At 41.1% G+C, this 17,062-nt stretch overlaps 1 protein-coding gene across 1 annotated transcript in view; it reads left to right on the top strand.

The window, feature by feature from the left end:
* The first annotated feature begins 11,046 nt into the window (after positions 1-11,046).
* Positions 11,047-17,062, top strand: part of WDR44 (WD repeat domain 44) — a 101,651-nt gene continuing 95,635 nt past the window's right edge. Inside the window, exon 1 of the mRNA XM_032757507.2 lies at positions 11,047-11,521. Within this exon, the coding sequence (XP_032613398.1) occupies positions 11,445-11,521 (77 nt within the window). The 5' untranslated portion in view covers positions 11,047-11,444. The remainder of the gene's footprint in view (positions 11,522-17,062) is intronic.

The following is a 17,062-nucleotide window of genomic DNA, read 5'->3' on the forward strand; positions in this document are numbered from 1 at the left end:
ACACACACACGAGTACATCATTTGAAAGTCTAAGGTATGAAAAAAAGAAAATTGCTAAAAGTAGATTTTAAATGTTCTCACCACAAAATAGTGATACATATGTGAGGTAATGGATGTGTTAACTAGCTTGATTTAATCATTTCACAATGTGTGTATATATATTTAAAACATCACATTGTACACCATAAATATATACAATTTTTATTTGTCAATTATACCTTAAAATCTAAAAGTATTTGGAATGAAAAAAATAAAGATTGACATTGGAACTGAGCGCAAGTTCTAAAGGCAAGCAGATTCACCCAATGGGAAAGACCACAGAAGCAGGAATCAGGCAGTCCCTAACATCACATGCGCAGGAGGATTGCTGGGGTTCTGGGGAACATTTTGTAAATGGGTTTGAATTTGGGGCACAGTGTGTGTGTAGTGTATATGATGCTAAACATTTCTTTCATATCTTAAATGCATGTTAGGTTATTTTTTCTGAATTCAGTGTTTTTCTGTTAAGAGAAACACAACGTAATGTTCACTCCAGTGTTACATTTATTCCCAACGGCACTCAAGGACTTCAGAAAGCAAACAGTCCATGTTGATGTATTACATGTGCTTTTATCATGACCTGCCTAGATCTGTGGTTCTTAACCAGGAGAGAGGACAAGGATATTTATCCCTGTAGTAGTTTTCTATTGCTTCATTACAAATTACCACAAGGTTAGTGGCTTAAAACAATGCCAGTTTATTAGCTCACAGTTCTGTAAGCCAGAAATCTGAGTACAGTGTGACTAGGCTCTCTGCTCAGGGTCTCACAAGGCTGAAACCAAGGTGTCAGCCAGGCTGCATTCACATCTGGATCTTGGGGTCCTCTCCCAAGCTCCTGCTGACTGTTGGCAGACTTCAGTTCCCTGCAGCCACAGGACTGAGGTTCCCATTTCCTTGCTGACTATCAGCTGGGGGTTCATTCTCAGCTCTTAGAGGCCACCCATAATCCACACCCCATGGCCCTCATAGGCAGTTCACAGCATAGATGTTTGTTTTCATCTAGGCCAGCCAGAGTGCATTTTTCTGACTTCCTCTTCCCCATCAGCCAGAAAAAAAATCTGCTTTTAAAGAACTCATGTAATTAGGCCAGATCCATCTATATAATCTACCTAATCTTTTTTTTTCTTTTTTTGAGACAGTGTCTCACTCTGTCACCCAGGCTGGAGTGCGATCTGGGCTCACTGCAACCTCCGCCTCCCAGGTTCAAGCGATTCTCCTGCCTCAGCCTCCTGAGTAGCTGGGATTACAGGCATGCGCCATGACGCCCAGCTAATTTTTGTTTTTTTTCGTTTGTTTGTTTGTTTTTTATTATTATACTTTAAGTTCTAGGGTACATGTGCACAACGTGCAGGTTTGTTACATATGTATACATGTGCCATGTTGGTGTGCTGCACCCATTAACTCGTCATTTACATTAGGTATATCTCCTAATGCTATCCCTCCCCCCTCCCCCCACCCCACTTTTAGTAGAGACGGGGGTTTCACCATGTTGGTCAGGCTGGTCTCGAACTCCTGACCTCATGATCTGCCCACCTCAGCCTCCCAAAGTGCTGGGATTACAGGCATGAGCCACCATGCCCAGCCTAATCTACCTAATCTTAAAGTCAACTGATTTGGAACTTGAATCACATCTGACAAATCTCTTCACAACAGCGTCTAGATTAGTTTGGGACTGAATACCTGGGGGATGTGTGTATACCAGGGGCTGGGAATCCTGGGGGCCATCTTGGAATACTGCCTACCACAACCCCCCAATGTTGAGATGTACCCATTTAGATAAAGCATACCATAAAAAATGAAAAAAAAATCAACCAATTGCTTTTTTACTTGTTGCAATATTATTGTTTTAGATACTTCACTCATTAACATGCTTCATTTGTTGCAGGCTAGTAAAACTTCAAACTCTGGAGAGGTAATGAAAAAATAAAATAATAAAATCAAATCAAAGTGTAACCTGAGGCATGTCACCACTTTCAACATCTCAGTTTTCACATTTGTAAAGTAAAGGTGATAATATGATCTTTCCTACCCTTAAAGTGCTTAAGAGTTCAGGCTCTGAATTCAGAAGGCCTTGGGCTCAAATCCTGACCACTAAAAACTAGCTGTGAAACATAGGGCAAATTACTTAACTCTTCTAAACCTCAATTTCCCTACCTGTAAAATGGGTATAATAGTAGCATCTTCTTCATTTAGTGTATGAATTAAGTGAAATAATATATGCAAAGTACTTAATGTGGTGCCTGTTACCTAGTAAGCACTAATTTAATGATAGTGATTATATTATCATTAAATAATAGATGAAACTGTCTTAGAAAGTATGAATAACTATTGTCACGTAACATATTATTGGCCGGGTGTGGTGGTTCACACCTGTAATCCCAGCACTTTGGGAGGCTGAGGCGGGTGGATCACGAGGTGAGGAGTTCAAGACCAGCCTGGCCAACATGGTGAAACCCTGTCTCTACTGATAATACAAAAATTAGCCAGGTGTGGTGGCACATGCCTGTAATCCCAGCTACTCGGGATGCTGAGGCAGGAGAATCGCTTGAACCTGGGAGGTGGAGGTTGTGGTGAGCCAAGATCGCGCCATTGCACTCCAGCCCAGGCGACAAGAGCAAAACTCTGTCTCAAAACAACAAAAACAACAATAAAAAAGAAACAAAAAACCATATTATTACTAGGTACACACAGAGAACATACCATTAAACAGGTACTGTACACATATGGTGGACATGTATAGTATCTACACATAGTATTGCATATTTATTTAATGCACCACCTTAATTGTGTAGTCAAAATTCCCATTTATCTGTCTCTGAACACATTCGGTGTAAACATATCAGTATATATTCCCAAGAGAAACATACTACAGAGAATTGATAACCATCTTTGAAAAGATGAAAGGTTTTGTATGGACTTAGTAACCAGAATCATAACCAGTGGATGAAAATTACAGAAATGTAGATTTGTGCCAAATAAAATGAAGAAATCTGCTAACATTAGAGGTTACCAAAAAATTGATTGGATAAATACTAAACTCCATGTCCTTGAATGACCATTTATTGGTGAATTTTGTAGAAGGAATTCATCTATGAGATATGAGGCTTGGACTAATGACCTTTAAAGTTCATTCCCACTTCCAGATACCATCACATTGGGGATTAGGTTTCAACATATGAATTTTGAGAGAACACAAACAGTCTATAGCACCAGAAAATTCTAGTTGTTGCTGTTGAGTGTGTGTGTGTATGTGTATATTAGCCTGGTGATTGACATTTCTATATAAATATTTGCCTTTAGATTGAGTTTCAAGCATTTAAAAAAAATAAACAAAGATGCCATGGGTGGTAGACAAAAGACATTTTCTCCAGTTTGTGACCCAGAATAATTTTTTTGAAGGATAAAGTTCATGTGCCTTTATTCATTTCTCTTTAGATCACACCATATATACTTAATGTTTTGAAAAACAAAATTATGCTTAGTCCATATTGTTAGAAGTATACCTCCAACCTTGCTCCAAAAAGCTCCCAACCTGTTTCACAGATTCACCATTTCTAGTTGCTTTAGAAATTACCATTACTTATTCTCTTTATGTGTCAGGCTTGCAGTGCAGAAAATATGACTTTCTACTGGTAGACTAATTGCATTTCAAGATTTGCTTTGTGGGTATTTTTTCAAAGTTCAGCTTCTTGGTGGTATTTATTGAAGTGTTCCAGAAACCGTCTTACCTACAATAGGCCCAGGACTCACAGTTATGCACTATGTTGGAAATTAATTTTAGATCTTAATTTTGTATGTAAATCTACCTTGCATATGATAGGTTATATATTTTCTTTTAATAATTCCCCCTTATTTACAAAGTAATACATATTCACTGTAGAAAATCATTACACAAAGGTACACATAAGGCACAAACCTCTTATTATTATTATTTTAATCAGCAACAAAAGATGCTCGCCTTAATCCTTTGTGAATATTTTTCCAGAATTCTCCATACACAGAGGTATACACATGTGCATAGATAAATAACTGACATGAATGGGATTATTCTATACAGTATTCTGTAACATCTGTTTTCATTTAACACTTTATGAAGTCTTTTCATGTCAATCTATATAGAGACTTATCCCTTAATAACTTATATAAACATGTTGCTACTGTCTGCTAGTATCCTTTTGTTTGTCTGTTTGTTTGTTTTGCTAGTATCCTTTCCTTGAAAAAACATTCTATGCAGTCCTAGTAAGGAAGATAATCATAGTAGTCTCTCCTGATTTGGCAAGTGGCAAGGAATCAGCTGACCCAGGCCTGAACAAATGAGAGTTCTGTATGCTCCTAGCTAGATGGGCCTCCTAAGACCAATCAACATCCTCTCTGAAATTTAATATATAAACACTGACAGAGAAAGTCTCACTTCCTTTGGGACTGAGAGTTATTAAGACATTATAAGCTAAAGTTCCTTGCAGCCATCTTCACTAACTACAAGAAAGAAGTTGTTTGCAGTAGGAAAATTGAAGCCAAAGCACAAAAAGAAGCAGATGGACAGAAAGAGAGAGTGTATTGATATATCTTGGGCCCTGGATCCAGCCATACCTGAAGCTACCACATCTGGACCACAGTCAGTTCTGCTATAAAGGGGCATGGGCATTCCTAAAAATCACTCTGCTATGCAAAATTGTTCAATAAAAACCACAAGGCTTATGGGGAAAATGGGGTAGGGGCACAACATTCAAAAATTTCATCAGTGATATATACACAAAAAGATATGAACCTAATAAAAATGGCAGCACAGTTTTACACATGTAAAATGATTAGGAAATACATAAATGCTACAATAAAGATGGTACTTTATTTTGAAACAGACCTGAAATTTGCTTGTGGAAGTAGGTATCAGAAGGGTTGCAGGTTGTAGACCAGGTACAGTGGCTCACGCCTGTAATCCCAACACTTTGGGAGGCCAAGGCAAGATGATCACTTGAGGCCAGGAGTTCAAGACCAGCCTGGGCAACATAGTGAGTAATATTAAATCTTTTCCTGTCAACGTTATGTCTCAAATCACCTAACACTGTACATAAAAAATTACTTTTCCTGAGTTATCACTTTAGCTCTTGTTTGTAACAAAAGGCTACATGCATTAGGATGTACTTGGAACACTGATGTTCTGAGTGACTGGTTACCCTTGGGGTTGAGGCAAAATTGGCCTTAAGGATGTTGCCAGTTTGTATTATTCTTGCCAAGAGGAGAGAATGAACATCCCACAGATAAGTTGTTCCATACAGTGGCTGTGACCTCTAGTCTTTGGAGAGTAGAGTATTTGCTATGCAGATAAGGAATTTAGTTAAGCATAAAAATTTTCCTTAAACCCACCTTACCCTTAGATCTATGAAATTTTAATAGTCATTGGGAATGAGCCAGGTAGGAAAGGTTTTATTCTTATTTTTATCTACACACATGATTTTGCAGCATCATATGATGTGCTGAAACTATTTAATTTGAGGGTATTTTTAGTTCTGAGATACCCTAGAAAATAGTATCTTATGGACCAAGGATCTGAAAATTTTTCTGTAAAAAAGGCCTGATAGTAAATATTTTAGGCTTTGTGGGTCACACAGTCTCTGTCCCAGCTACTCAACTCTGCCATGATAGCAGCCATATGCAATACATAAACGAATAGTCCTGGCTGTGTTCCAACAATATGTTATTTACAAAAACGGAGAGTGGGATTCCCTATTTAATAAATGGTGCTGGGAAAACTGGCTAGCCATATGTAGAAAGCTGAAACTGGATCCTTTCCTTACACCTTACACAAAAATTAATTCAAGATGGATTAAAGACTTACATGTTAGACCTAAAACCATAAAAACCCTAGAAGAAAACCTAGGCAATACCATTCAGGACATAGGCATGGGCAAGGACTTCATGTCTAAAACACCAAAAGCAATGGCAACAAAAGCCAAGATTGACAAATGGGATCTAATTCAACTAAAGAGCTTCTGCACAGCAAAAGAAACTACCATCAGAGTGAACAGGCAACCTACAGAATGGGAGAAAATTTTTGCAACCTACTCATCTGACAAAGGGCTAATATCCAGAATCTACAATGAACTCAAACAAATTTACAAGAAAAAAACAAACAATCCCATCAACAAGTGGGCGAAGGACATGAACAGACACTTCTCAAAAGAAGACATTTATGCAGCCAAAAGACACATGCAAAAATGCTCATCATCACTGGCCATCAGAGAAATGCAAATCAAAACCACAATGAGATACCATCTCACACCAGTTAGAATGGCCATCATTAAAAAGTCAGGAAACAACAGGTGCTGGAGAGGATGTGGAGAAATAGGAACACTTTTACACTGTTGGTGGGACTGTAAACTAGTTCAACCATTGTGGAAGTCAGTGTGGCGATTCCTCAGGGATCTAGAACTAGAAATACCATTTGACCCAGCCATGCCATTACTGGGTATATACCCAAAGGATTATAAATCATGCTGCTATAAAGACACATGCACACGTATGTTTATTGCGGCACTATTCACAATAGCAAAGACTTGGAACCAACCCAAATGTCCAACAACGATAGACTGGATTAAGAGAATGTGGCACATATACACCATGGAATACTATGCAGCCATAAAAAGTGATGAGTTCGTGTCCTTTGTAGGGACATGGATGAAGCTGGAAACCATCATTCTCAGCAAACTATTGCAAGGACAAAAAACTAAACACTGCATGTTCTCACTCGTCGGTGGGAATTGAACAATGAGAACACATGGACACAGGAAGGGGAACATCACACTCTGGGGTCTGTTGTGGGGTGGGGGGAGGAGGGAGGGACAGCATTAGGAGATATACCTAATGCTAAATGATGAGTTAATGGGTGCAGCACACCAACATGGCACATGGATGCATATGTAACAAACCTGCACGTTGTGCACATGTACCCTAAAACTTAAAGTATAATAATAATAAAATAAAATAATAAAGTTACACTGTCCCTATTATTTTGAAATTAACAGTCTAAAAAACTTAAATATGTAAACCATAAATCTGTAAATTGAAAAATTAAGCAAATATTTTAAAATACAAATTCTTATTTTTCATGATTTTGGGATAATTGTTTTAATGTGACAGTAACTGACAGCAATGACTACAAGTGTGTAAGTATACACAAATTATGTTTTGAAACTGATTTGATTTGTTACTCTAATAATGTTTACCTATTAAAAGTGAACTTTTAAAATTGCAACAACAAAAAAAACAGAGAGTGGGACAGATTTGTTCAGTGGACCATAATTTGCCAATCTCTGCTTTGGACCAATAGTTTTTCATTTGTTCTTTTTTTTATTGGGCCTTAGGACAGTCTCTGGAGATTCAAGGAAGGTCAAACAGACAGGGACCTCAACATTGAAACCCTGTTTCAAATAGAGCAGTTTTTATTTGTATACTATATGGACTTTTGCATAAAATTAAGTTTGATTAAGGTTCCATTTCTAATACAGAAAAAAGCTTCAAAACCACTGCCTTGGATGATACCTAAAATCTGCTGCTTTAAAACTCAAGAACTGATATTTCAGGCAAAATAAACACATCTTTTCCATCTTTAAAAGTGATGATGGGGCCGGGCGCGGTGGCTCACGCCTGTAATCTCAGCACTTTGGGAGACCGAGGCAGATGGATCAAGAGATCAGGAGATCGAGACCATCCTGGCTAACACGGTGAAACCCCGTCTCTACTAAAAATACAAAAAAATTAGCTGGGCGTGGTGGCTAGCATCTGTAGTCCCAGTTACTCGGGAGGCTGAGGCAGGAGAATGGCATGAACCCAGGAGGCTGAGCTTGCAATGAGCCGAGATCCAGCCACTGCACTCCAGCCTGGGTGACAGAGCGAGATTCCATCTCAAAAAAAAAAAAAAAAAAAGTGATGATGGGCAGTATTTATATGTGTTTTAACGTTTCCAGCAATTCATTCTAGCAATTGGCTTTCTCATGCAATTGATAAAAGCATTTAAACGGACAACTTTAAAAGCTCTAAAAATGTTACCAGTTTATCATTCCTATCCATTTTACCTTTTTCTAAGTATAATGTTTAAGACAGCTTAAAAGGTCCAAGAGAGCTGATATGGTATATTGAAAAAAAAAAAAGCACCAAACTAGGACTCTGTATTTGTCTCCACTGCTAGATTATTAGCTTTTTGTAGGCAAACTTGTCTTTTTCTGTTTTGTTTTTGTTGTTGTTGTTTTTGAGACAAGAGTCTCCCTCTGTTGCCCAGGCTGGAATGCAGTGGCGGGACCTCAGCTCACTGCAACCTCCGCCTCCCAGGTTCAAGCAATTCTCCTACCTCAGCCTCCCGAGTAGCTGGGACAACAGGCAAGTGCCACCACGCCCAGCTGACTTTTGTATTTTTAGTAGAGACAGGATTTTGCCATGTTGGCCAGACTGGTCTCGAACTCCTGACCTCAAGTGATCCACGCACCTCGGCTCCCAAAGTGCTGGGATTACAGGTGTGAGCCACCACGCCGGATCTAGTTGTCTTTTTAATCTGTGAATTGTCCTCAGCATCTAAAAACGCTGCATGATACCAAATTGTATATGTTTACTGAACTGAGTGACTGGTTTCCATACACGGCATGTTTTGTTGTTGTTGTTGTTGTTGTTTGTTTGTTTTTTTGTGTGTGTGTGTGTGTGTGTGTGTGTGTGTGTGTGTGTGTGTGAGTGAGACAGGGTGTGGCTCTGCTGCCCAGTCTGGAGTGCAGTGGTGCTATCTCAGCTCACTGTAGCCTCAACCTCCTGGGCTCAAGCGATTCTCCCACCTCAGCCTCCACAGTAGTTGAGACCATAGGCACATGCCACCACACCCAGTTAAATTTTGAATTTTTTGTAGAGACGGGGTTTCACGATGTTGCCCAGGCTGGTCTGAAGCCCTTGAGCTCAATAAATCCGCCTGCCTCGGCCTCCCAAAGTGCAGGGATTACAGGCGTGAGCCACCGCGCCTGGAACTAACACCTCTATCAAATAGAGAAAACTAACTTTTTTTTCTTTGGAAGCCATAAATTCACTATCAGATATCTAGGAAGAGAATACATTCAGGTAGTTACATCTTTCCATAAATATATCTTTCCCTACCTTATATCTGGTATCTTTCCATAATCCAAAAAGAAAACAAAAAAACCTATCTTAGTGAGCAAAACGTTTTTAAAAGTTAGTACTTTGAGTTACATTTTTATACCTAGGAAGTTAATTAACATGTTTAAGACACATAAAACCAGCCGAGCGCGGTGGCTCACGCTTGTAATCCCAGCACTTTGGGAGGCCGAGGCGGGTGGATCACGAGGTCAGGAGATCGAGACCACGATGAAACCCCGTCTCTACTAAAAATACAAAAAATTAGCCGGGCATGGTGGCGGGCGCCTGTAGTCCCAACTACTCGGAGAGGCTGAGACAGGAGAATGGCGTGAACCCGGGAGGCGGAGCTTGCAGTGAGCCAAGATTGCGCCACTGCACTCCAGCCTGGGCGACAGAGCGAGACTCCGTCTCAAAAAAAAAAAAAAACACATAAAACCTAATAATTTTTAGGTTTGACAAAAGTCATACCCTCACAAGGATCCACAAATCCTTTGTCTCCAATTCTGAAACTCCAAAAGCTCTGGAAACCAAGTTTCTGGTTTTTTTTGCTTTTGTTTTTGTATTTTTTTTAGTAATTTATTTGACAGTCAAATAGATCTATCCTAAACTTACTTGTCAGAAGCGTCTGACTCAAACTGAATGAGGCTATTTACTTGTATTTATTTATCCCGTATGAACAATCATATATCTTGCTGCAAAAATATTAATGTATTTGATTATGCAGTGTTTTCCCTAAACTCCCTGGGGTATTATAGAATATACAGTATATGACATTTGGTTTTTACCCAAGTCCAGCAGACCACAGCAGACCTTGCCCTGATTGCTTGACAAAGTCTAGAGCCCCTTTCCAGCTTCTCTGAGGCCATACCCCTGGCTCCAATCCAGCCTTTTCTTGACTACTAATTGAGGCTGCACGAACAGCTCAAAATGCCTATCATGATGTCAGTTGGAGAAATAAACATGCTGTGTGATCATACCGAAAGTCAATGTTATCACCTTGATGGTCAATGACCCGTGGTTTAAGAAGGAACATCTCGGTTTTTTAAAAAGTACCTTTCTATTTTTATCACCGGATGCTGGGCAGCTGAGGATCAGAATTAAGCCATTAGCTCGTAGGCTTGCAATGATATCTGCTCAATAAATATTTACCATTTAGCTGACGCACATCTTGGGCAGTATGTAAGAACTTCTCTCACATTGTGTTGGCAGCGACAGACATGTGCGGAGAAAAAGTAACCGGAGGCCTTATACTGGCTCAGCTCCAGCAATAAATCCATCATTACTCCATGGAACTGGCACACTCCCCGTGTATATCTCAAGGACCCCACCCTCTGGCCGGCAGGATCATATCTAGGGATCTCAATTAGAGATCTCGTAGTGAATAAGGGCGAGTTATTCTTGTAACGCCAGAGGTGGTGGACCTGCCGACGCCCTAGGGTGGGACATTCCGGGCTTGGATAGTAAGACATCGTAAATATACGCCAAAATGTCCACACCAACGTTTCCAGAGAGTATTTCTTTACAAGTAAAAGACCGACTCAAAATCATCCCTCTCAAAACGCATCTCTTTGGAACTGCAGAGTTAGGGAGTTAAGACGTTCTGCCTGACCCCACCTACGTCGGGCGCGCGCTCTCAGAGCCAGGGCACCACGCCGCTCCTGCGCAGGTCCTAGACTCCTCCCTTCGGGAGGCTCACCCCCTCCCTTCTTGGCTACTTCCGGCCCTCACCGAACGCCCTCAACGCGCTTGCGCCGTTTTGATAGGCTTCTCGGGCAGAAGTAATCGGAGCTCTGCCTCTCTGGAACCGCCCCCGCCACCTCTTCGCCCCGCCCGCGTGTTACCGCCCCTCCCGAAATCTCGCGAGGGTAGGTGCGCGTCGGTATTTTGCGGGCAACTAGCTCTTCCAGCTGCTGTAAATTGCTGCTGCGGGAGAAACTGGAGCCGCTGTAGCCGGCGCGCCCTTCCTCCCCTACTGCGAGGAGCCACCGCCTCTTTCGCGCTCCTTATACACCTATCACTGGGAGCGGTGGCAGCAACATTCCCTGGACCCACCGCCGCCTCTTCAGGCGGCCGCTTTGCCGGTCATTCCCGAAGCCCGGCAACTGAGGGCGGCCCCCTTTCCTTAACAGTCTCTTCGCTACAGCTCGTCTGCTCCCTCAGCCTCGCCTGAGACCCACTTCACCAGTCTCGCCCGGGTGGAGGTCGACGAGGAGGAGACAAGAGTCACCCTTCCTCCAGGCGGCGCCGGCCCCCTCACCCGCGGGTGTGTCCTATAAATGGCGTCGGAAAGCGACACCGAGGAATTCTATGATGCCCCTGAAGATGTGCACCTAGGGGGCGGCTACCCCGTGGGGTAAGTAACTGCAGCTATGGCAGGAAGCCGGGCATCCCAAGCCCACCGCATCTCCTGTGCCTTCCCCCTACACCTCTCCCAGGTCCCGCTGTGTCCGCCACCGGTGTTCCTCCCCGTCTCACTGGAGCACTTCAGAACCCAGACCTGAGGCTTCTTAGGGCGGGGTGACTCGGAGAAGGGGGAGTCAGCCACCTCGGGCAGCCTCCCGGCCGATTCCCTACTGAACGGTCCCAGGGTCTCTCTCGGAGCCCGTTTCTCTTCTGATCCAGCCTTCTGTGAGGGGGAACAGCTTACGTGCCTGAGTCGGAGATTTGTATCTGTGGGGTTCTGAGCTTACCTTTCAAACATCCGTTTTGGCCTCGGGTACCGTAGATTAAAGGAGCAGTAACAGGAGAAATGTAACTTGTAGTTTTTTATCCTCCCGTTTACCGCTAACTTACCTGTTCACTTCAGAGGTGGCTGTAACTCTCCCCTATTTGCCGTCCTCTTTTTCTTGCACACAGCGAAAAGGAGCGGGGGGAAGGTTGGGTATCTGCTTAAGAAAGTCCTCTAGCGAATGTACTCTAGATCAACAGTGTTTTATTAAAATAACACCTTATCGTGAGGTAAAGGAAATCGAATACACGGTCCCTATTAGGAAGAATGCAGTCTAAAAGGATGGCCAGACAGAAGAAATGTGCACAACTGACCGCAGAGGGACAAACAAGTGCTGAGTAATCTGGTGATTGGAAGGAGAGCCCCAGCTTTGTGTTCTTTATCTAATTCTGCAAGATGTTTTAGTGGTGATTAATATGGGTGATTCTGAATAGGAAGTACAGTAGTTGGCATGCTCGCTTGACTAGGACTTGTATTTACTTACCCACTTCTCCACTTTTCAAAGTTGGGGTAATGTTTTAAAGCGATTTCGCCGAACTCCCCTACGAATGTACGTGGAAATAGAGGCAGTGAAATATATTTTCATGCTGTAAGAACTTGAGGATTGGTAAAATGTATATGTTAGTATAAAAGACTAATATGGTTCCAGAAGTTCACTGCCTTCAATTCTCATACTTACTCCGTGGGAGAAATACCCGCTGTGATGCAAGTATAGTTAGCCACGCATACTAGAAGTCATTCTAAAAACTAATGTATGTTTATACACAATATGCACCAAAAAGTTACAGTAATAAAATCAGAAAGCAATGTACGTTGGTAGATTTCAGATGTGTGTCTTTCCACCAACCTTCATGTCACTGTTGTGGGATTTTGGGGTGGCAGTGGCCAATCTTGAGATGGCACCTAATCTCCTTCAAGTTCAATATCTGAGACAAATTTAGAGCTAGGTGTAGAGCATAGGAAATACATTTGGGTTTTGAAATGTATTGGATTTCCGTGAAACTTAATTTTTGTGTGTGTGGTTTTCCCTTCAAAGTAATGAACTGACAATTCAGATTAAATGAGAGACCAAGTCCTTTGGTACTTTTGTGTGTGTGTATTGGGGTGGGGGAGGGAAATCATCAGTGTATGAGATGATCAGTTTAGAACTACTCTGTGGATATTGTTTCTTTCCATTGAATAAGTTTAATTTCAAAGGACGCAAGTTATATCAGGACCTGTGTAAACTGTCTAGTCCAGTACCTGGGCACAGAGAAAACATTCAAAATGTTCATGCTTTTCTCCTTCCTTTCTTGGCATTGGCAAATTTGTTAACTTTACACAGAGCTTACTTTGGGAGATATATAGAACTTGGAGCTATTTTACTTATCTAAACCGGATGAGTCATTTTGATAGAATTGATAGAGTCACTTCTTCCCTCATGAGATAATATAGCTTCTCAAGCACTTTGATCCTCTGATATTAGGTGAAAACTGAAAAAAGTTTTTTTGGAACTCAGCTTTCTAATTTTAACTTTAACCTGCCCAATTACTAAGTGTATTGAGTTCTATGGATAAAACTATAGGGTCAGTTTGTGGATTTCAGGGTTCCTTTCTGTATTAAAGGATTGGAAAGAGAATAGACTAATCTGGAGAATTGCATCTGAAAAGAACTGGCAGCACTGAGGGCAGAAAAAGGTTAGCATCATTTACATTTTTCTCTATCCTTTGTGGAAGGTTGTACATTTGCATAAGACACCGTGAGGAGATCTGGGTGGGCAACTTATAACCTAGAAATGTAGTGAGAAATCTTGATTTGTGGAAACAGATTGCCTTACTAGATATTGGTCATCAGAAATATGTTCTGTTCCTTGATATGATCTGGAGTGGCAAACTATACAATTTCTAAGGTTAATAGACTGAATTTGGGCACTTCAGAAATGTTCCTTGCTGTTGTGTGTTTGGGAGTACACAGACTATGTCAACAAATTGTAGTAAATTGAATAGGCAGTGGAGACTTACCTCATGTTTTGTTAATTAGCACAATCCTAATACACAGGCTATTTCCTAAAATTAATTTATTTCTTGCATTTTCCTTCCAATGATGTCTTCAGCTTTGTTAATCTACTCTTTGAAAGCAAATTTAATAAGTTAAAAATCAGCCCAGTTTTTTTAGAGACTTTTAATTCCAATATAGCCTACTTTTCCACAGTGGCAGATGATCTTCACTTGCCCAGCTTTGCAATATATGCCATATTTATAATGCTTTTTAATTGATATTTTGGGTCAGGTTTTCTTTATTCTTTTCTTTTTTCTTTTTCTTTCTTTTTTTTTTTTTTCAAGACAGGGTCTCACTCTGTTGCCCAGGCTGAAGAGGTGGTGAGATCATGGCTCACTGCAGCAGCAAACTCCTGAGCTCAAGTTATCTTCCCACTGGTGCATACCACCCTGCTCAGCTAAAGTTTTTTTTTAGAGATGCGGTCTTGCTATGTTGCCCAGGCTGGTCCCAAACTCCTGGCTTCAAGCAATCCTCCCACCTCAGTCTCCCAGGGCGCTGGGATTACTGTCAGGCATGAGCCATCTCGCCAGGCCCAGGTTTTCTCATTTTTATCCTCATTTTTACGTATGAGGAACCTTTTTTTTTTTTTTTTGAGATGGAGTCTCGCTCTGTTGCCCAGGCTGGAGTGCAGTGATACGATCTCTGCTCACTGCAACCTCCACCTCCCAGGTTCAAGAGATTCTCCTGCCTCAGCCTCCTGAGTAGCTGGGATTACAGGTGTGCGCCACCACGCCCAGCTAATTTTTAGTAGAGACGGGGTTTCACCATGTTGGTCAGGCTGGTCTTGAACTCCTAACCTCGTGGTCTGCCCACCTCGGCCTCCCACAGTGCTGGGATTACAGGTGTGAGCCACCGCGCCTGGCCTAGGAACCTTAAACTCAGAGATGGTTAAGTGAATTTGTCCTAGGAGAGAGCTTTTAAGTGGCAGAACTGGGATTTGAAACCAGCTCTTCAGACTCCTAGTCCAGTATTTTTTTTTTTTTCTGTGGAGGGCGATGAGAGCAGTGACAGAGAGGTGGACAGAGATCCTCCCCTGGTAAATTCTGGAGTAAAATGCTTTAGGACCAAGTTGCTGAATTGAACTGATACATCTTCATTAAAACCAGCAGCCCAAACTTTTTTGTTCTCTTGGCAAGAAATTCCACTTTTTTTCAGCAACGTGTATTTTTGTTTAGTCAGATAGGAATTTTGCAAGATCATAGCCTGTTGCAGCTAGAAGGGACATCTAGTTAAACTCCTTCGTGTACAATGTTGTGAAAACTGAAGCCTAGAGAGAGAAAGGAACTTGTAAAAGCTGCCACAGCAAATTAATGGTGGAGCTAGGTCTAGAACCCAGATCAGTTTGACTGTCTGGTGTTCTTTCTGCTACCGGGCTGTCTTTTGATAGAGCAGGAAAGAGAGGAGGAATTGTGTGGTATATTAGAAAAGAGCCCTGGACTGTGAGTCATTTTATTTCCTCATCTTTAAATTGAGGGGATTACACTCTTGAGAACCCTTCCAACTCTAAATGTCTTTATATTGAGGTTTAATAGTGTGCTTGTATTGATAAGCTTTTGTTCTTGGTAAATCTTCTGTGATTTTTTTTTAACCTTTTAGTTTAACTTAATGGTATTTGGTACATAGTTCAAGACCCATACATTTGAAATTAAGTATTTACTGGGTAAATTATGTATGAGATGAATGCCCCTGCTAACTCATGTGGTTTATACTTACACATACTAAAGGCTGGCACTGAGAACATGTTGTAAAAATAAAAGTAACATTTTCAGCACTCTTTTTTTTTAGTGGCAGCCAAAATATTTTTGAGGCCTTGGAAGAAGGATAGAATCGTAACATTTTTAGAGTAGGAAGGGACTGGAGATCATTTTAGCCCAGCCTTCCCTTTTAACTGAAAGTGAAATTTAGGGTCTGAGAGGGGAAGTGACACATTGCTAATAAGGGCAGACTTGGAACTAGAACCCAGGTCTCTTGATTCCTCACTTATACCATGCTACCATGTCTGCAGAAGAAGGGAAAGTATTGCTGGGTATTCCTGCCATAGGTTTCTGGCACTTACCCTATTAGCTGAGCTTTTAAGATGATTTACTTGACTGTTTCTTCATACCTTGCCTATCAGAGGTCTTGAACTGTTTTAGAATCCTAAGTTTTGCTCACTAGTTTTTTTCAAGTGAAAGTGAAAAACAATGGCAAAATAGCTTGTCTAAGAACAGTGATTATTTGTATTATTTTATTCTTAGGTGTTTAGTTAGTATTAACTGCAATCTACCATATTCAGATTGGAATAATGATAAAATCTTAAGTCATGGGAACTGAGACCAAACTGTCCTGAATAATTGTTAGGTCTGAAAAACAAAAAGGTGTGTAGCTGCCTTTGTTGAAAACTCAGCTTCTCACTTTACTTAGTTGTCAGAAACATTTGTCTCTGAATTGAAAATTGATACAAGTTTTAATTCAAAAAATACCTGTACAATATTTATTACTTTAGGGAAGTTTCCTTAAAAATGGCTGTTGATGAGTTGACATTTGATCACAAATTTGATTACTGAAGGCTTTGAGGAGTGATAGAAGTATATTTACAGATGCTGTTTTATCGCACTCATGTAACATCATATTGAAGTGAGAAAAAAAAAAAAACTCTCTGCGTATTAGTTAGTAAATTCAAGTTCTAAATTTAGTGACATCCGGCCAGGCACCGTGACTCACACCAGTAATCTCAGCAGTTTGGGAGGCTGAGGCGGGTAGATCACCTGAGGTCAGGAGTTCGAGACCAGCCTGGCCAATGTGGTCAAACCCCATCTCTACTAAAAATACAAAAATTAGCTGAGCATGGTAGCACACACCCAGCTACTCCGGAGGCTAAGGCAGGAGAATCACTTGAACCCGGGAGGTGGAGGTTGCAGTGAGCCGTGGTTGCACCACTGCACTCCAGCCTGGGCAACAGAGCAAGACTCCGTGTCAAAAATAAACAAACAAACAAACAAGTTATATTTAATGACATCTAACTGTCAATTGGTAACTCATGGGGGTAGGATAGTCCATAGTGGCATGGCAGTTTGGGGGCTCAAATTGAATCTGTATAAAGTCCTGTAAATTGGAAACTTTATTCTCTTCTTGTGATAATCTGCTTTG

This window comes from Hylobates moloch, unplaced genomic scaffold (genome assembly GCF_009828535.3).
Source record: "Hylobates moloch isolate HMO894 unplaced genomic scaffold, HMol_V3 SCAFFOLD_7, whole genome shotgun sequence".
NCBI lineage: Eukaryota > Metazoa > Chordata > Mammalia > Primates > Hylobatidae > Hylobates > Hylobates moloch.